At 47.8% G+C, this 20,869-nt stretch overlaps 1 protein-coding gene across 9 annotated transcripts in view; it reads left to right on the forward strand.

Moving 5' to 3' along the window:
• The window catches only part of Amph (amphiphysin), a 177,335-nt gene that overhangs the window by 131,256 nt on the left and 25,210 nt on the right, over positions 1-20,869 (forward strand). For all 9 annotated transcript variants that reach the window (XM_076175670.1, XM_076175663.1, XM_076175664.1 and 6 more), the window contains exon 3: positions 1,724-1,914. In XM_076175670.1, coding sequence (XP_076031785.1) covers positions 1,724-1,914 — 191 coding nt within the window. The remainder of the gene's footprint in view (positions 1-1,723; positions 1,915-20,869) is intronic.

The raw sequence follows: 20,869 nt of genomic DNA on the forward strand, positions 1-20,869 counted from the left end.
TCATGCACTCGCTTCGGCCCAAGAGGACTCTTCAGAGAGAGAGCTCCTCGGAGGCGCCAGCGGAGGGTCCAACCGGGGAAGGACTGGACCCCTCGCCGCCGCGGACCCGTTGCCGGGACCTACACGGTCTTCGAGTTCATGGTGTCTGGTCCAGCTGGGTTTATTAAACCCTCATGTCGAGGCGGGCTATCTTTAACCTCTTTGTCACGGTAATCTTCCTGATGTGATCCAGGGTTAAACTAGAAAGTTATAGTTGGCTTGGTCAACGTCAGCTTAGTCTGTGGTTCGGTTCAGTCGTCTCTTCTGGCAGAATTTGGACTTTAGTGAAAACTTGATGGATGTCATCAGCATTGATGGCGTCACTTCTGGGTCAGCTACCTTTGACTATTTTGTTCATGTCTTAGTATATCTACGGCGACAACCTTAAGGACACTGTTGCGCCCAAGCGGCAGGGTCATAGAGGAGAGTTGAGGAAGGAGAGAAGTAACCAACATGCTTCTTTGTGTGTAAATTAGTATGCATACACACCCGCACACACACACACACACACACACACACACACACACACACACACACACACACGCACGCACGCACGCACCCACACAAACAAACAAACAAGCAAATTGATATATATATATATATATATATATTTATATATATATATATATATATATATAATAATATATATATATATATATATATATATATATGTAATATGTATATGTATGTATGTATATAAATGCCACGTATCTGTGGTCCGTAGGGTGTGCCACTTAAATCCGTAAAGTATGGACTGCATAAAATTTGTGCGACCAGAGTTAGTGACATCATCTAGACACGGGGCTATTTAATTTAGTTTAAGAGCGTTGATGTCAGAAACGGGTCTGAAGTTTATCCCAATGGAACTATTGGCTACTGTGACTTACTTTGAAGACTTGATTATGGTCGACTCCAAGTGGTTTGCAAGAGGAGGGTCAAGGCCATCGGGATTAACCTCTGCTTCATTTTTTTTTTGGGGGGTGAGGGGGATGATGGCAGTTGTAGTATGGACACCCCTTAGATGCCATGTCAGGGGGAGGAAGGGCGAACTTGAAGTCCCTCCTCCTCCTCCTCCTCCACCTCTCCCTCCTCCTCCTCTACCACCTCCTCTTCCTCCTCCTCCTCCTCACCCTCTGTTGGATTTAATCCCTCTGCTGCCGACCGCGTACCCTACAACCGAATAAAATAACCTGACGTCATCAGGCAAAATGAAGTGAATGGTGCTCACCAGGCAAATGAGTGAAATCGTCTGGCGCCGACCAGAATAAAGCAAGTAACCCTAGAGGAGAACAAGGGTCGTAACAACAAACTCTTAGCGGACATAGGGCCTATTCTTTGACCCGGAAGCTGTCTCCCTCAGCGAGAAAAAAAAAAAAAAAAGGGTCGTCAGCCACGAATATCGAAAGACTCGACAAATGACTAATGCGAGGTAAATATAACCTTGAGAATTCCTTTCCCTTGGAGATGGGGGGGGGGATGTCTGACAGTAGAGTAGGAGGGGGCCGGGGGGTGGCGGTAGAAATGCAGAGGGCCCCAGATGGCGCCCATAGGGAACGAGCCTTTACCTCATCTTGGCGCTCTCTTTGCGCGGGAAGGAAATAAACTCGTTGATGACGTAAACACGCGCTGGTATTTACGATTTCTTTCTCTCCCTGAGCTGAGTTTTATTTTGTTTGTTTTTCAGCTCTCCATGGTGCCAGCAAAGGTCTGTTCGAGGCGCTCAACGAGGTCTACGAGCCTGAATGGGTGGGCCACGACCTCATCTACGCGCAGGCGCAGAACTCGGACATGTTGTGGACCGATTTCTGCCACAAACTCCAGGACCAGACCCTGTCGCCCCTGACGTCCTACGCGCAACAGTTCCCTGAGATCAGGGTAAGTACATTTTTTTTTTCTTGTACAGGTCCCTTTCACGACACAACTGGATTATGTTAATGAACAAATAGTAAAGGTATAGCTAAATATACCAATACATCGTATAACGGGATCTGTACCAATTTGTGGTCAGTGTTTTTGAACACCTGAACTGGTATATTCGTTTCAAAATCTGTAACTGCAGCGAAAACGAACATGCATTACGAGATGCAAAACATTCAGGCGTACCAACCATAACTGCTAAACCTAAGAAAAGTATGAATGATTGGTGTACGAGAGCTCGTCAGGGCTGGAAGGAATTGTCAGGAGGGTATGGTTTGTGTGGATGAGCGGCTAAGGGGAGGGATAACGTCGGACGAGAGATGTGTGTGTGTGGAGGGGAGGGGAGGGGAGGGGCAGTGTTGAGCGAAATGTAAAGTTAGCTGTGGAGAAACCCAAGTGAGTTTTATTTTGGGAAGTGCAAGGTGCGGTGGAGAAGGTGGAGTGTATGAGGAGGTGGGGGGGGATGGGTTATGAGGACAGCTACTGTGTGGAGTATCTTGGAGTGCAGTGAACACGGGAGAAAGGTGTACAACCTTTTGGGAATGTCATCAGCAACCAGGAATCTACCGCTTGCATTTGTGGCTTCAGAGTTCGGCCCGTCTTCGGCTGATCCAAAGAGGAACTTGTTGCAATCGGTGCAGAAGGAGAGAATGCTACTTTGCAACCCAAGTTGTAATGGAACTCGGCACAGCATATACGACACTATCACCCTATGGAACATGTATTTAATGAAAGGGACAGACAGTTTAGAGGTCTTTGTGTTTGTGTGTGCGCGCGTGCGTGTGTGTGTGTGTGTGCGCGTGTGTGTACGCGAGCACGCGTCTGCGTGTTACTAGGTAGGGGTATATCCGACCAATTTGTCAATCCTTCTTACATAAAGAACCGGCATAGTGCGTGCGTGCGCGTGTGTGATTGTATGTTCTTTGGTAATTTTGAGAACGAATGAACGAAAGCGGAAAGGATGACAGTGATTGTAGAATAATGATGTTGATGATGAATATTTCAAGTCCGATGAGAGTCCGTCGAAATTTTGACGAACTCGGGGCAGAGGATCGAACTGAGGGTAAGACCGACCGAATGTCGGTCTGACCGAAGGTGAACGACGTTCTGCCCACCGAAGTACCCAAGGCGGCTTTCACTGTGCCATGATATATGTATATGTATATATATATATATATATATATATATATATATATATATATATATATATATATATAATATATATATGATATAATTCGGCTTCATTATTATTATCATTGTGTGTGTCTGTGTGTGTGTGAGTGGCTCGTTTCCCATGCGCTTTCTTGTTGCAGCCTGACGTATTAACGTTTTGTGTTGAAAATGGACCTAAAACGCATCTCGATCACTATTTTTCCTCCCATGGGACGCCGTTACTCTTGACATGATACTCTGACGAGGCGCTCGCCTGAGAGTGGCCCCCTGCCACCACTGGCGCGGCGTGTGGACGAAGAACTCGAGGGAAATCGAGCGAACGAGAGTGGCTAGTGGTGGTGGTAACACGGAATGTGAAAAAGATGAAGATGTGGACAGATCGAAGGGGACAAGAGCGAAGTGCGTACAGGAAGTGACGAACGAGGGGTGGGCGAGGAGGAGGGGAAAAGTTCGTGAAATGGAGGAGAGAGAGGAGAGAACACGACTGGGGTCTGGATGTGTGACAAAAGGGAGAGAAAAAGAAAGAGAAGATTGAAAGGACTAAGCGGGAAGAAGAGGAGGAGATGTTGGGCAAGGGGGAAAGGGGGAGAGAAGCTTGAGGAATGCAAGAGAGGAAAAAAAAGAGAGAGAAGGCGGCTTGGGGGTCGGGATCTGTGAGAAGTGGGAAAAGAGAAGATTGGAAGGAGGAGACTTCAAGCAGAAAGAAGAGGCAGTAGGTTAAGGAGGGGAGGTCAATGATTAACCTTTTACGAAGGATTACAAAGACGGAGCATGCCGACAGGAGACCTTTTGGTCCATATCAAGGTCGGATGCGAAAAAATTATAATAATGACAGATAAATAAATAAATAAATGAATAAAAACTATAATAAAGTAAATAATACGAGGGAAAAAGTTTCCCTCGTATGTATGGAACCCCTTGCCGGAAATCGACGTTGGTTCGGAATGAGGGGGTCTCCCCCCCCCCAGATGAATAAAATCGTCTGTCAGCAGCATGAATAAATAATACCTAACCTGTAAATCCAAGTATACTTGTGCCCGTGGTATGTTCCGTAGATTACATTCTGGTAATAAATGAATAAATGAATAAATAAATGAAAAATAGATAAATGAATAAGATCAATAAAAAAATAAGAATAAAAATATAAATAGATATATAAATTAATAAATAGAAATAAAAAAGAATAACGGGAGTTTTACTGAGAGGATGCTGAGGAAGGATGCTGAGGAAGGATGCAGAGGAAGGATGCAGAGAGAAGGAAGGTATTCTCGAGGTAGTGGGACCACCTTGGGGGCTCAAAAGTCGGGGTACCAGATCCCCACACCTCCCTTTTAGGGTTTGGGAAGATAGGGTGGTGGTGGTTCCCCAAGCGGAGGAGGATTGGCGATTTTATTCAGTGTTAAAATGACCCACAGAAGGTTAAGATGTAAAAGAAGACAAGTTGAGAACTCTTGTCTTGTCTTGCTTTGTTGGCTTAGTCTGGGTTGGGGGGAGGTGGGAAGAAGGGGGGGGTCGTATGCCCCACACCTCTCCTCCTCCTCCTCTTCCTCCTCCTCCTCTTCCTCCTCCTCCTCTTCCTCCTCCTCCTCTTCCTCCTCCTGCTTTTTCTCATCCTCAACCCTATCCTCATACTATATTCCTCCTGTTCTTCCTATTCCTCCTCCTACTTTCCCTCCTCCTCTTTATATTTTTCCTCATCTCCTCCTTTTTCTCATTCCCAACCTCATCCTCGTACTATATTGCTCCTCCTGTTCTTCCTATTCCTCCTCTTACTTTTCCTCCTCTTCTTTATATTTCTCCTCGTACTCCTCTTTCTCCTCCTCCTCCTCCTCCGCCTGCACCTTGGCTGAAGACACTCTGCCCGTGTGATCCACAGCAAAACAGGTAAAGTCCGTTGCAGCGTTGTCGTCGAAGTGTTTTGGGCTGAAGCGAGTTGGGGCGCTGGTGCCGGCTGGCAAGGACGGTGCCAAGGACGATGCATACTCCCCCCCTCCCCCTTAGTGCCCCCCGCAGTGGGCACTGGGGAGTGGGGTGCTTGGGAGGTCGTGGGGGAGCAGTTGGAGTCTTGGCTGTTTAGAGGGAAATGGTGGAAATTGGGGCTAGGGAAGGGGGAAAGGTTTGGAGTCGGGAGGGAACGTGCAAAGACGAGGACATTCGTATTATGTCATCAACGCTTGCCACGACACAAGCGTATATACATTTTTATTTCATATATATATACTTTTAATTAACAACTCGCACATGATGCAGGTCGATTTATTTTTCTTACAGTAACTGGACAGATATGTAGGCGTAATGGCTCGGACCTTTCCAACGTTCTTATCGTTGTTACATATTTGCTGACGTGGTACCTGGACAAATAGGCAAAATGCCCTAGACCTTTCTATCTTTTTTTTTTTTTATTTTTTTTTTTTTATGTTTAATATTTTTTTCTGGCCTTGTAGACCAGGAGCTCTCCTGTTGGGTCTGGGTTCTTCCACGCTAACTGAGGACACTGCAAAGTGAACATAACACCTTCATTGGGGGAAGGCAACGCGGCCTTGAGAACGAAGACTCTTGCTGCATACCTTCAGGTGACGCCCGCGCCATGAAAGCTACTGGCGCGAGCCACTCTCATGAGAGCCGAGCCACGCTCTGGTGCCGTGCTGCCCATGGCGGCGCTAGAGGTCGAGAGTTGGTGGTTATTCGTGGCCAGTGTGGACGCACACGACCCTGCGAGAGTAAGTGGGCAGCAAATCACTCGCGTGAGAGTCGGTACCTCCTTGCACTGCATCCGTCCTCAGCATGGACCAAAAGGTCGCATGTGAGCATTTCGGTCCCATATCTTAAACCTGTGCAGTTAACTTCCACTGACACAGGCAGACTGATCAAATTGAGTCTACGGGGGAACTCTTCCCTCGTGTCGCTTCCTCATTGGTAAAAAAAAAAGGCCCGAACGGGAAGTGGGGGAATGGGGGGTTTAGGATTACTTTTTTTTGGGGGGGAGGGTCAAAACTAGAAATAAAAGAGGGTCCCGGTGTGGCTCAGAGGATAGACCCTCCAGTGAGTGACATCGACGGGTGTCCCGCTGGCGACTGGGCCGGTACGAACGTGTACTCCCCACACCTCTGCGCTCGTTTGCTCTCTCTCTCTCTTCGTTTGCCTTCGCCCTCGCTCTCCTCGGCCTCTTTCTTTCCTCTGCTTATTTCACTCTCTCCCCTCTGCATCTCTCTCCCCTCTATCCCTCTCTCCCTCTCTCTATCCTCTGCATCTCTCTCCTTTCTCCCCCTCACCCCTCTCCCCCTCTCCCGCCTTCTCTGTCCTCTGGCCCTCTCCCCCTCTCCCTATCCCCCTCTTCCCCCTCATCCCTCTCCCCTCTTCTCCTCACCCCTCTGATCCTGTCGCCTCTGTCGCTCTCCCCTTTCCCCCTCACCCCTCTGCCGCTATCCCTTCTCCCACCTTGCTTTCCTTGCCCCCTCCTAAAAACCTGTTCCCCCCCACTGACCTTCTTTTGGCTAACATAGTCTGGAAAATTAAAATATATATATATATATATCAATGTCCGGTAAAGGTTTAACTGAGAGATAGACAGAGAGAGAGAGAGAGAGAGAGAAAGAGAAAGAGAGAAGGGGGGCAAAGTTGGGGGGGCTCTCTCGGCGGGCGAGTACGATACGATGACGAGGCTCTCGATTGCAGACAACCCGCACGTCCTTGCCTGTGTTTGTCCTGTTGTTCTCTTGTCTTAAAAGCCTTCCTTGTCCTTTCCTTCTCCTCCTCCTAGCCACATGATATATATATATATATATATATATGTATATATATATGTATATATATATGTATATATATGTATATGATGTGGGTATCCAATCCTGCAACCCCGTAGCGATCGGGATGAGCGCTGTCTTGACTGACGTTTTAAATGCCACAAGTTCCCGGAGAGACTATGCGAACCTGATCAGTCCTCCAACGTGTTCTCCTGTTTCTCCTCGTTTTCCTGCCCACCCTTCCTCCACCTTTTCCTCCTCCATTTACTCGTTTCCCTCTTCTCCTGCATTTCCTCTTTCCTCATTTTCCAAATTTTCCTCTTTTTTTCGCTTTTCTCTTTTTCCTCTTTTTTCTCTTTTTCCACATTTCTTTTCCACCATTTTCCTCTTTTTTTCATTATTTTCCTTGTTTTTCCTCGTCTATGTCCTGTTATCATTTTTTGCTCATTTTTCCTTCTTTCCTCATCGATATCCTCTGTTCTGTTTCTTTTCTTCTTTTTCTTTTCCTCTTGTTTCGCTTTTCCTCCCTTTTCCTCCCATTTTCGTCCCCTGTTTTCGTCCCCCTTTTTTCGTTTCTATTTTCCCCTTTTCCTCTCTCTCTCTCTCTCTCTCTCTCTCTCTCTCTCTCTCTCTCTTTCACTCCCTCCCTATATATATATATATATGTATATATATATATATATATATATATATATATATATATATATATATATATATATATATATATCCCACTCTCCCAGTAAGTTCCCAGTTCGGAAGATGGAGGTCATAAAGCTTCAAGGACATGGAAGGTTCTTGGGTTATTATGTTCATAAAGATAATTTTTACCGTTGTGAGGTTAATGTAAGCGTTGCGTCCGCAATAAATTTTTATGTTACAAATTGAGTTGGAAAAAAAAGTGACTGGCCAGTAACTGTAGTGAATCAGCCTCTATAATTATTTTCGTCGACCCGTCTTTTTTTCTTTCTTCAGAAGGGGCAAAACACAATTTAGTGTATTTAATTAGAAGTCGCGGGTCACATGAAGAATCGTCACACCATGAGATACTACAAGAAGAATTGTCATCCCAGTACGCCGAATATCAACACTGGAATAAAGATAGGTTAGGTTGAATGAGGGTTAAGCTTATTGTCATCAACTTATACAACCGCAGAATCGTAAACTCAGGATGGCCCACATGAAGAATTGTCACCTTGTCGAAGTCTGGGGGTGACGATTCTTCATGTGATCCGAAGTCGTAATAGTGATGAAATGTCCATGACAAAAATTACTCTTAAAAGACTCCCCTCTTTCATTGTTGTCGACATGAGGAAATGCGTAATGTCACCCGTGCTGACAGCGTCTGACATGGTGCTGACGTTCCGTGGTCAGGGCGACTTCTTGCCGTGGCCGGCGCGGCGCGCCACGAAGAACATGAAAACGCGGTTCTGTACTTGCGCGCCTCAAACCCCGGCACGCGGGCAGCATCAGACTCCCCGACGGGATTCCTTTAGAGTCGAAGTCTTTGTGGACTCTCGAGTAGGTTCTCAGGGGGTCTCACGGAAATGGGTTGTAAGAGGCAGATGTACTCAAATGTACTGTGCTGTACTGTACTGCGCAAGCAATCGAAACGTGCCATCAAGTTTCAGATATATATATATATATATATATATATATATATATATATATATATATATATATATATATATATATAATTTGTGTCTGTGTGTGAATGTAATGGCTGATAGTTTGGATGTGTGATGACTTGTTTTCGAGAGTGCTGGTGACGGAGAGTTGGAGTGTGGTGGCCCATGGTATGGAGTGTTGCTTGGCACAAAAGTAGTGTCGAGAGTGCAGTGAGTGGGGACTTAGAGAGAGAGGGAGGGAGAGAGAGAGGACCTGGCTTAGGTTGCAGTAAGTGCTCGTGTCTGCAAATAGAGCAGCAGCTGAGAGAGAGAGAGAGAGAGAGAGAGAGAGAGAGAGAGAGAGAGAGAGAGAGAGAGAGAGCGAGAGAGAGAGAGAGCGAGAGAGAGAGAGAGAGTGACCCACCGACCTGATTTGTATCTCGCTCTCATGTTTTCCCCTGCTTACTTCCTCGTTTGCTCTTACGTTATTGCTCTTACTCACTCTCACACACTCACGCACGCATGTACTCTCCTACACATACACACGCGTGCGCGGCTTGCTGATGTAGTGGTTATCTTCCCGAGCTACAATGCTGTGGTATAGAGTACGCGCCGCGCTCGCATCAGGGAAAGCTTCCACTAAAACTGCAAGCCGTTACTGTTCTCGTTGAGGAAAGTGTGTGCGTGCGCCGGTCCGCGGCCCTTGTGCTGCCAACAATGCCGGGCGCGCTTCCGCGGCCAACCGTTTGGGAAACCAACGGACACAAACGGGCATCGCCCGGCGACCACCACCACTAACCGCCCTTTGAGTGTCGTGACACATTTGTACAATTTTCCTCTTAGGACACTTTTATTCAGCTGTGATGATAATGATAATAATAATGACAATAGTAATAATAATGGTAATAATAGTAGTAATAATAGTGATAGCAATAATGAAAAGGAATAGATCACTTGATGGGGATCCGGTTTTGCCTAGATTCGACCCGTAAGTTGAGGAGGATTGGTTGAGGTTGGCAATGGAGGGCATATAACTTCTATAAGCCAAGTAAATATATTAACGAGTGAGGGAGATAAAACCCTCCGGTTCGTTCTTGTAGATGTGTTTCCGGAACGAGAGGTCATGTCTCCAGAGGTTGTTGATAAGGTTGGGCACTCGTCAGGTCCAAGTCGGACACTTGGCAGAATATCTGCCCATAGAACAAATAATTCCATGGTTCCACGGTGCGGATTGTGTTGCGCGTGTGTGCGTTTGTTGAATTCAATGTGCTGATGATTTCCGCCCGACAGTGGCACTATGACTTAGGCATACGATTTTGTTATAATTCTCGGAAAATGGTGGGGAGAGGGGTGTCTGACCTCGACCTAAATGGCATCAGATTTTGGAGACGTGGGCGTTGACAGTGTGGCCATTATTCTGCAGAAACATCTCCCCGTGGGCGTCAAACGTCCTTGGTAAAGGCGCCCATCTTCAGGAGTGCCAGCCCGTTCGCCCACCCATTCGTGGCATCTCGGGAGTGCAGTGCCACCAGCAGGCACGCAGGTGGCAGCCGGTGCCACCTGATAACACGAAAGCTTTGCCTTCCAGAGGTGCAGTGCCAATGTTATAGGTGCCGGGGCTTTGGATGGCCCGACAGAAGCCTGATACCATCCCAATCATGTGTCACCCCCCCCCCCTATTTTATCATCCTTGCAATATATCACTAAATCTAAGAGAAAAAATAATCCACAAAACATCCTTTCGTCGTCTCTCTCCCTTGTTCTCCCACCCCCACCTAACTGCTGCCCTCGCCCGCCCAACACTGTGCACTACTTTATATATTTGTTTTTGGCTAACACCAGACGGCTGCTGTGGAAGGCCGAGGGGTTGGGATGGGGTGGGCAGGAGCTGTTTAATGAAGTGATAATGCAATTTCCTAAGGAAAACTCACATTGTGTCTGTCTGTCTGTTACAGTGGTTGGCACTGGCCCTAGGCACCCTTCCATAGTCACTCAAAGAGGTTGGTTTCCTACAAGAGAGACCCGAGACACTGGGTTAACTTGTTTGTTCATTCGTTTATTTGTTCATGATATGCCAATCGCAAACAGCTCAGACACCGTCGGCATTAATAAGGAACGTGAATTGTGGAAAAGCCCTCTTCAGCCGGGTAGTAATAGTCCCGTGAACCAACTTAATATCAGGTCAAGACTGAGGACGACCCGGCAGAATACAGACGCTGATTCTCCTTGGGTGGGAGACGGACAGTATGGCTGGCAGCGAGCCTCGTCACGACGGTCGAGAGTTGAACAAAAATGGACATTTGTGTAAGAGAGAACGCAGGGAAGACTACCCTTTATTCCCGCCGGCAGTCTATACTCCATTGTCATCTCCCACGATCAGTCTCTTGCAACCTTGTCCCGTGGTGCAAGAGGACATCCAGTGGCGGGGGATGCAAATGGTAAGCAGTCGAGAACGCTTGCGTGCGCACGCGCGCGCGCCGTCGCCAGATGTTGGCTGGCTCGGCGACCCTTGATGACGTCATGTCGCCAAAGTCCTGAGCCGTGATCAGTAGCACCGACGACGCCGGTTGAAGTCAAGAACTGCCTTCGCTAAGCTGAAGATGTTATTTCCTTGCTGTGCATTGATATGGGAGGAAGTTGTCAGGGCCTGTCAAACATCAGGATGAGGAAAGTTTGCCAGCAATACCAGTGGTTGTAGAGCAAATGAAATTTTGATCTCAAAGTGGTGTGGAGGTAGTTAACGAGACAACCCATGGTTGTGTAACGTTCACACGGGTGAGGTTGTGGAGAAGGCAAATGGTGACAGAGGGGTGCAGGGGAGGGAGAGGAAAGGAAGCGTAAATGGAGGAGGGAGGGAGGGAGGAGGAGGGAGGGAAGCGAGAGTGGAGGAGGGAGATGGGGTGCTTAATCATTTGCTTTTTACTGTTGGCGCGCTGCTACTGGTGCTGCTGCTGCTGCTGTCGAAATGACAGTGAGGAGTGCATAGCGCTGAGGGACTTCAAGAGGGTCCAAGGGTGGGCTGGGTTGCCAGAGGTTCCCTCGAAGAAAAGTCTTTCGGCATTCAGAATAGAAGCACAAGTCGGAAAGTTGAGAGGAGTGGGATAGAGGTCCAGTTGACCGGTGGAAGATGTCTCAATTAACCTGATGACGTATGTAAAAAGGCAGTGGAAGGTTGAAAGACGAGATTGAGGATTCGTAGGATCAGGTAGAAGGTGATGGATATGACAACGTATGGTCGGGTGGCTGAAGTCGATTAAAGAATCACAGAAGCGAAGTGTTTCGAAAGGAAGTTCATCAAAGGGGAATGGTCGAGAGTACTGTCGAGCCAACAGTGCCACATGGCCGTTAAAGCTGGGTATTTCGGGGAGGAGCCGAGGAGACGTTTGCAACGGGGAAGGTTAAGCTATTTGAGAAATGTGGTTGGAATGAGGAAATGACGACGTAAGTAACGAGGAGGTTCCTTGGGAAGAAATTTCGCCTCTGGATCATTTGCAGAGTCCAGGGTTCCGGAAATGGTCTGGACACGACAGCGTAACAAGCTGAAGTTAAGATTTAGGAATTAGGAATAAAGTTGGCAGTAAAACGAGTTCACGATCTACCCGAAAACAGGTAGATTAAGAGATGTTAAAATGTGCTTGTTGAGAACGTGAGAATAGAGTAAATCAGATAGAAAATGGAAGACAAGAATTGATGACGAATAATTTCTAGGCCTTTTGGTTGATCGGATCAATTTGAGGAATTTAAGAGTTAAAGTTGGATGGTAGATTCCGCGACAGATAAATATGAAGACGTGTGTACCAGATACGAAGTAACTAAGAGAAAATGAATAGATTCACTCGTACAACCCATCTATTAGTAGATGGGAATTAGAACGAAAGATTGAATGATTGTATATAGTGCTTACAAACTTCCACAAATACCAGGTGTGATGTCATGTACATTCGCATGCACGTGTTTGTAGATGGGGCGTACGTAAGGGTGGGCGTTATATGTGGTTTGAACAGAGTTGAAAATAGATGAATGGTTGTTGTTAACGGTTCCAATCTGAGCCTCGAGTGCCATGTATATTGACTGGCAAGGTGCTGGCACCTCCCCAGAAACTGCCCCCCCCCCCTCTTGTGCCATATCTTGTGGCTTCTTGCTGCTTCTGGTGTATCCAGAGTGCCCAGTATCGTCTCCCAATAGCTTCTCACGTCATCTGCTCGCCACATCACTTGAAGTATATCTCCCCCCAGGTGCCCCGATGGCGTCGACGTTTTTACGTCATATCGTCTTGTCTATGCATTCCGGTTCCTCGCCGGGAATGTTACCTCTCTCTCTCTCTCGCTTTCTCTTGATAAGCCCATGCCCTGGGCTAAGCTTATCGGTCGCACTTGATTCAGTGTCGACAACATAGATAAGAAAGTGGGCTGATAAGGATTTTGTTTCTGTGTCATCAATTGACCGTATTTGCTGCTCTGGCTACAAGCGTCTCAAATCGTGATCTAATCTCGGCGATGCTTGTCGGCTTAGCGCATGCGCAGAGCGGGTTTTCTTTTGGCGTCTGTTTTTAACATACGCGCATGTGCAAATGTTTGGTAAAAAGTACTTATTAGTATTTGTGTGCTTGTTTAGTTGTAGATATGTTTTGCTAGTGGATTTATTCAAAGAAGATAAATAGGTGGTCCATTTTCTCTTATCGCTCTCTCCTTCGAGAGGCGAAGATTGTACATTCCCCAAAGGGCGTGTTATCTTGCTCTTTGCATTCTTGTCTTATACAAGATGGTCTGAAACCCACAAATCTTTGCTCATATGTACCCTTGGGCCCCCGACGGTAACAGAGGGGTGCCACGGAAACTAATAAAGTAGTCAGAATGAAATTAAGTATTGCGTCGACACGGGAAATGATGAATGATCGAAGTGGGTTTAAGAACCTTCCCCTCCCCCCGTACCGAAGAAGAAGCACGATGGTGAGGGAGATGTAGCCCGGGGGGTAGCCAGAATAAAATGAAATACCACAAGTCTGTCCTCTCTCTCCTTCCTCCCTTCCTCTCTCTCTCTTTCTCTCTCTCTCTCTCTCTCTCTCTCTCTCTCTCTCTCTCTCTCTCTCTCTCTCTCTCTCTCTCTCTCTCTCTCTCTCTCTCTCTCTCTCTTCCTTTCTCTTTCTTTCTCTTTCTGTCTCTCTCAAACCCCAAAAGGATGACCACAGGATGAATACCCCTATCACCACCATCACTCACCACCTCACCGTCAGTCTCCTCCATTAGGAGATCTCTTCGAAGGTATCTGTCAAATCTAGAACGGCTGGTTATGATTGACAGGGAGAACGTTGCTGAGGGGAGGGAGGTCAGGTCAAGTCAAATCAATAAAGTCATTTGGAGATGGTAAGGGGCGTGACGTTGGGAACCAGTGTCCTTTCAATTCCAAAGTTCGTCACCAAGATGAGGAGCTCGCTGGCTCCAGGCGCCAGAGACCTGTGGGCAGAAGCTGGGGGATCGAACCCGGGCTCTTGTGTTTATGGGAAGAGGTCGAAGGCCGGACGTGACACAAGGGTCACGTCCAGCCGATAAAGAATAACGGCAGTACGAGGGTGACTTAGCAGAGAGAGAGAGAGAGGTGAAGATCACTCGAGAAAAAGTGTAGAGAGAGACTGCCGTCCCTTCACCCATGTGTCCCTCTGTCGCATGTGATTACCCCTTCTTACCACCACCACCACCACCACCACCACCACCACCACCACCACCGTTTCTGGTCACTCCTCTTTGATGCTCAATGAATTTTGGTCACTTCGCCCGTCCGGTTCAATTGCCTCCCCCCCCACCCCTCCTCCTCCTCCTCCTCCTCCTCCTCTTCCTCGGTCAGCGATTGACTTAAACGCGGTGACCTCAATAGGGCTTCCGTCCATTCGCTTCCTCCTCTCCACCTCCTCCCTCTCCACCTCCTCTTCCCTACACCTCCTCCTCCCTCTCCACCTCCTCCTCCCTCTCCACCTCCTCCTCCCTCTCCACCTCCTCCTCCCTCTCCACCTCCTCTCCCCTACACCTCCTATTCCCTCTCCACCTCCTCCTCCACCCTTCTCCTCCTCCTCCTCACCCTTCCCCTCCTCCTCACCCTTCCCCTCCTCCTCACCCTTCTCCTCCTCCTCCTCACTCTTCCCCTTCTCCTCCTCCTCCTCACTCTTCCCCTCCTCCTCACCATTCCCCTCTTCACCATTCCCCCTCCTCCTCACCCTCCTCCTCCTCCTCCTCACCCTCCTCCTCCTCCTCACCCTCTTCCTCACCCTCCTCCTCACCCTCCGCACCCTTCCCCTCCTCCTCCTCCTCTTCCTCACCCTTCCCCTCCTCACCCTTCCCCTCCTCACCCTCCTCCTCCTATTCCTCCTCACCCTCCTCCTCACCCCCACTTTTCCTTTCCCCTTCCGCTCCTTCCCTCTTCCTCCCTCTTTCTCCTCCTCCTCCTCCCTCTTTCTCTTCCTCCCCCTCTTCCCCCATCCATCCCTTCAGAAGTTGTTAAAACAGTAAATAAATTGGTCGGCTTTATCGGACAAGTCCTCGAAAATAAATCAGAAAAGATATTGCTAAAACTTTATAATTCTTTGGTCCGTCCCCATCTTGAATACTGAGTACAATTTTAGTCCCCATACTACCAGAAAGATGTTAAATTGGAAAGAGTCCTACGAAGAGTAACAAAAATTATACCAAGGCTGATAAATATGCCGTATGAAGACTTAAAAGTCTAGATTTATTCTCACTTTCAAAACTGAGAATATGAGATTAAATCGAAGTTTTTAAAATGTTCAAAGGTTTAGACATCATTGTCGAAGATTACTTTTCATTAGACCAATCAAATACAAAATGTCACGATTTTAAAGTAATTGTTAAATGATTTTCTTTAAATGAAAATAACAGTGACAACATTTAAAGATCATTTAGATAAGTATTTAAACTCTAACCCGCTGATAAAATATTATCCTTTGCAATAAAATATTTGACAGCCCGGCATCTAATTGGATAAGATAGTGGTAGTAGTAGTGTCTAGTTCTTCTTTACTATGAAAATTCTTGCTATCCTGTTTCTTCACTGTAGCTTAGTATAGTTAACACAGACAGCCTCAAGTAAGGGCTCATAGGCCGGCTGTTGTTTGTTCTTCTTTGTATTCCTCCTCCCATCTTCTACCTCACCTCCTTTTCACCCATCCCTTTTACCCCTCATCTCCACTCATCACCCTCTTTCTCCCTCCTTTCCCCCTTCCCCCACGCTTCCTCACACCAAGTATTTACCCACCTTCCTCCTCCTCCTCCTCCTCCTCCTCCTCCTCCTCCTCCTCCTCCTCCTCCTCCTTTTCCTTCTTGACCTGCTCCTGGACCTATTCCTGCGTCTCCTGACTGTTCTCGTTGCTCCCAACGGAGCACCTCATGCGGTCGCGCCTGGTCCTTGTGACTGCCTGTCGGTAGAGAGAGGGAAGAAGGAGCCTTCTTGGTGTGGGTGGCGGCGGCGGCGTTGGGGGTCGTCCGTCTTCCTTCATTCAGCACGCGTGGCAAGGAACGGACCAGGGCTGGAATCGTGTTTTGTTAAATCCCCATTTCCCTACCTCCCTCTATCTCCCTCCCTTCCTCCCTCTCTTCCTCCCTCCCTCTATCTCCCTCCCTTCGTCCCTCCCTCTCTCTCCCTCCCTCTCTCTCCCTCTCTCTCTCTCTCTCTCTCTCTCTCTCACTCTCACTCTCACTCCCTCGTTCCCTCTCTCTCTCTCTCTCACTCCCTCTCACTCTCTCTCTCTCTCTCTCTCTCTCTCTCTCTCTCTCTCTCTCTCTCTCTCTCTCTCTCTCTCTCTCTCTCGTGCTCCTCCTTTAAACTTTGCTGCTTGCTACCTTTTATTATTTAATCATTCACTTATGCATACAAGTATTTACTTTTTCATAGTGGGAGATCATTGAAGAAAACCATTTTTGGGCTGTAAACATAATCGTAAATTCATTCGGACAAGATTGTGAAAGAAACTGAAGTGGAACCATTTAACTTTGCCATAAAAGAATCCCAAGTAGAATCATGACACGATACGTGCATGACGGCGACGACGTCAGGCTGCTGACGCCGAGCTCTCGTATTCACGAACAGGTTGAAAACCAACTCCACGAAGGCAACCCCCCCCCCGGGGGGGGGAGGAGGGGCATACCTTCCACGGTTTTGTCCCGTCATGCACGGACAATTTAATTAAACTTGAAGGAAACTCTTTGTCAGTAGGAGGTGACAGGCACCTGAAGGGAAGACGTCGCAGGTGGTAGTGTCCTCCCCCCCCCCCCGGGTCGTCCTCCCTCCTCCCAGTGGCCATAGACACCTTCATCATGAGGAGGTGCAGCTCCCCACCCAGGGCTCGAACCACGGTCATCCTCCACACCATTCCTTTACATAAGTGAGCTATCAGCCGGCTACTCCCGCCCCCACCTCCTACCCTTTCTCCTTCCCCTCCTTCACCCTTCCCTTCCCTCTTCCCCCTCCCCTTCCCCTCCCCTCCTTCCCCCTTCCCCTTTCCCATCCTCTCCCCTTCCCCTCCATCCCCCTTCTCCATCCCATTTCCCCTCCATCCCCTTTCCCCTCCATCCCCCTCCTCTCCTCTCCCCTCCTCTCCTTCCCCATTCCCCCTTCCCCTCCTTCCCCTTTCCCCTCCTTCCCTCCTTCACCCTACCTCTCCTTCCCCCTCCTCTCCATCCCCCTCCTCTCCTCCTCCCTCCTCATGGCCTTATAGCCGTTGACATAGAAACCGACTAACACAAACACACTAGAGCCCAACAACGTTTCTTCCTAAAGAGAGAGTCGGGGTGGGGGGGGGGGGTCCCGGAGGACCGTTTCCGGCTGTCGTGGGGGTTATGGGAAGCTCAGGGTAATACTTGACGGAAGGTTGGATCGAAATCTGTCGTCGTCAATGGCGAAGAAAAAACGCTGCCTGCGGAGAATAATTGGGATGGTGTATACCTTCATAGCCCATACAGTACACTTCACTTGATACATTTTTTATTTTTTATTTCATTATATTTATTTATTTATTTTTGTGGTGGTGGTGGTGGTGGTGTGTGTGTGTGGGGGGGGCATGTACCCCACCTCCCCCGTCCCCGTCTTCATAGATCGGTTATCACGCCGTCTATCGTTTCCATCTGGAGTCAGACATCGTGTGGGGCCAACACGACGCTTACCTCGATGGTTCTGGGGTGGAGGGGGGGAAGGAGGGATCTTGAGTGATCAATTGGAGTGTTCACTCCAGAAGGAGGGAGTAAGGGAGGGAGGGAGGGAGGCAGGGGAAGCCAAAGTCCGGTCGTTTGGAATCTGAACGTTGTTGACTTGGTAATGTAATACTCTTCTTCAGAATTCGTCACTGATAACACCCAACCATTGTCAGAGAAAATGAAAGAAATTGCCAACGGCTGAGGAAATGCACAAAAAAACGGGGAGTCTGTGCGCACATACAGGTTGAGATTTTTTTTTTTTTTCGTTTTATTTTATTTGTATATTTTTTGTGGTGGTGGTGGTGGTGGGTAACAAAAGAGGCTCCTTCTTCATTTGGGGGAAACGTCAAGGTCAGTCTTCCTCTTTTTCCTCTCCTCTCCTCTCCTCTCCTGCTGCTTTTGTTCGTCTTACTCTTCCTCCTCCCTTTTCCTCTCTCTCATACTCTCCCTCACTTTCCTCTTCTCTCATGCTGTTCCTCTTCCCCTTTCTTGCTCCTATTCCTTCTGTTCCTCTCCTCCTCCTCCTCCTCCTCCTCCTCTTTTTTTCTCCCTTTTCCTCGTCCTCCTCTTTTTTTCTTCTCCTCCCTTCTCCTCCTCGTCTTCTTCTCTTCCCCTCGCCCTCTTCCTCCATGGTCACATCCTCGTCCACCTCCTCGCCCTCCTCCTCCTTGTCATCCTTCTTGTCCTCCTCCTCTCTCTCTCTTCCCTCTCGTCCTCCTCATTTGACCTTCGTTACCCGTGGCGTACATGACGGGCAGATCGCCGCCGGCAGCAGCAGCAGCAGCAGCAGCAGCAGCAGGGTGGAGACCAACACGGGCGAAGTTGCACTCGAAGTTTCATATGTAGAGTAGCTCCTCCAGGATCGTTGTGCGATGCACGGGGCACGGCGGCACGTGTGTCAGGGCTCCCTTAGTAACCAGGGCACAGGTGTCCGCAAGAATAGTCGCAGACCGAAGACCAAGATGTACGATGCAGTGACCTTCCCATCTCACCCCATGACCCTCTCTTTTCCCCTCTCCTCTTCCCTCCCGTGTGTATTTACCCAGTAGTTCCCAGTAGTCGATTGTCATTAAATTGTCCCATATATGACTTGAGTGTTCCTTCATCTAAACAAATAATTCCCTTTGTGCTTCTGTATGCGAGTGCGTATAGCTCAGGTCGTGGATGGAATTCGATAAATTGGCCGTATCGTCTGTCATAGTGCTATGGGAGCCCTTTGCGTTAATTCAAATTCGCAAATGAATAAAAGGATAAATGAATAAAAATGAATAGAATGAATAAATGAACGAAAAAAAGAATAAAAATTACATAAAAAAAAAATCAAATAGATCAGGAATAATCGCAGCCCCCTTCTTGGATGCAACTCTGCACGAGATGCGGACCAGAAGAACACAAGAGGAGGAGGAGCGGCATCCGCATGAGCCGTCTTTCTATTTTTAAAAGTGGAGGAGGAGGAGCAAGAGGAGGAGCAAGAGACCCCCGAAGAAGGTGCCCCGCTCGTAACCCGAAAGGCACTCGCGCCCCTAGGGACAGACGGACCTCTCCTCGTCGTCCTCCACTTTCTCCAACAACAGAATCGACTCCAAAGTCTTCCGTGTCGTTCAGGTTTTACTGCTGTCGTTTGGGCCGCTCGTTTTCGATGGAGAGCATGTCTTAGGCGTATTTTCTCAAAGGGAGGGGGGGGGTGTTGATCGTGACTAAAAGCTTTCAAAAGGAAGCCCCGTACTCTTCCCCTGTGCAATTCCCCCTGCCCCTCTCTTCCCCATTCCCTCCCTGAAGAAATTGTATGGCGGGGGGGGATGGCATAGGAGGCTCGTCTAAGTTGATGACGTCAAGTCGTGCCAAACACGCGGTTGTGTCGTGTGCGAGGCACGAAAATTTCGATTCGAATTGCGCGTTGATTGCAACAGCACATGCACTTAGGAGAAAGTTTAGTCACCTTATTTTTTTATCAATTATCGCTACTTATGATTATAAGAATATTTCAGATATGCTCGGGATTGCGTGTTATTTTTGACGTTGATTGGCTTATCTGACGATAGAGTATTTTACGATGATGTTTTTAAACTAAGTCTTTTCGAACTTAAATGAACGCGCCCGCGAACGGTCAGGTCGCTACAGACTGGATTGCCAGTGACAACTCGTAAATAAATAGATGAAAAAATAGATGAATACACAAAATAAGGATGTAGAGAAAATAGCATTTTTCATTTCCCCGCACCATACACAAATTGAAGATGCATGATATTTACTAATAAAAATATATCGTATTTTTATACCTGGAAAAGTAATGGCAAAAGATACAATATATGCAAATGATACTGAAGCATACAAACAGTATCGGGTAAAATGATATGGTTCCTCATTACACAAGTATGAAGTTCATAATTCCATATGTTATTGAAGTCTATGAAACGAGGCTTCAAGATCACTGCGTAATCTCATCATGAGACATAATAATCACAGTAATCCCTGCCGTATCCGAACTCATCGGCCAAGGGTGTTCGGATTTGGGGAGTATTCGGATACGCTGAGAGCTGACAACCGGTGACTGCTCTTCTCTCCAGGCTACAACTTTTACCTGGTGACTTTGAAAGTCCCACATTGATATAACACATACATCAATCCAAAATGTCTTCCTTGGGAGATGATAGGGAGGGCGGTCTGAGGGTTGTTGCCAGCTGCCATGGGGGCTGCGGGTTTTCCACTCAGTCAAACTCGAGGTGACAAATGTTATCGAGTTGCAGGGATGACCCGTCATCCAGGAGGAGCTAAGATAAGAGGTAGGGAAGGGGGTGGATGGGAGTGGAATATGTGGGGAAGGAATGGGTGGGAGTGGATTTTATGCCTTCTTTTTTTTTTTTTGGCTACCTCCCTTGTAGGGGGGAGAAAGGCCTTTGGTATATGTATTATCATTATTATTATTATTATTATTATTATTATTATTGTTGTTATTTAAGGGGGGTCGGGTGGCGAGGTGGAAACGGTGGTTGGCACCTGTCAAGACAGTGCCATCACGGCCGTGAGGTGGCAGGCGCCCTGCCTCGTTCCTCCTCATTGCTCCGAATTGGTGGAGGGAGGTCAACTCTCATTCAGAAATTCAACACGACTGGGCTGAAAGAGAGGGGAGGTGGAGGGGGGGAGGGGTCTTGGGTGGGAACAAGCGAGTTGAACTAAACTGAGTGACTCAGGGTGGT

The sequence above is a fragment of the Oratosquilla oratoria genome, chromosome 37 (assembly GCF_046742065.1).
Source record: "Oratosquilla oratoria isolate Oo_2021 chromosome 37, ASM4674206v1, whole genome shotgun sequence".
Lineage (NCBI taxonomy): Eukaryota > Metazoa > Arthropoda > Malacostraca > Stomatopoda > Squillidae > Oratosquilla > Oratosquilla oratoria.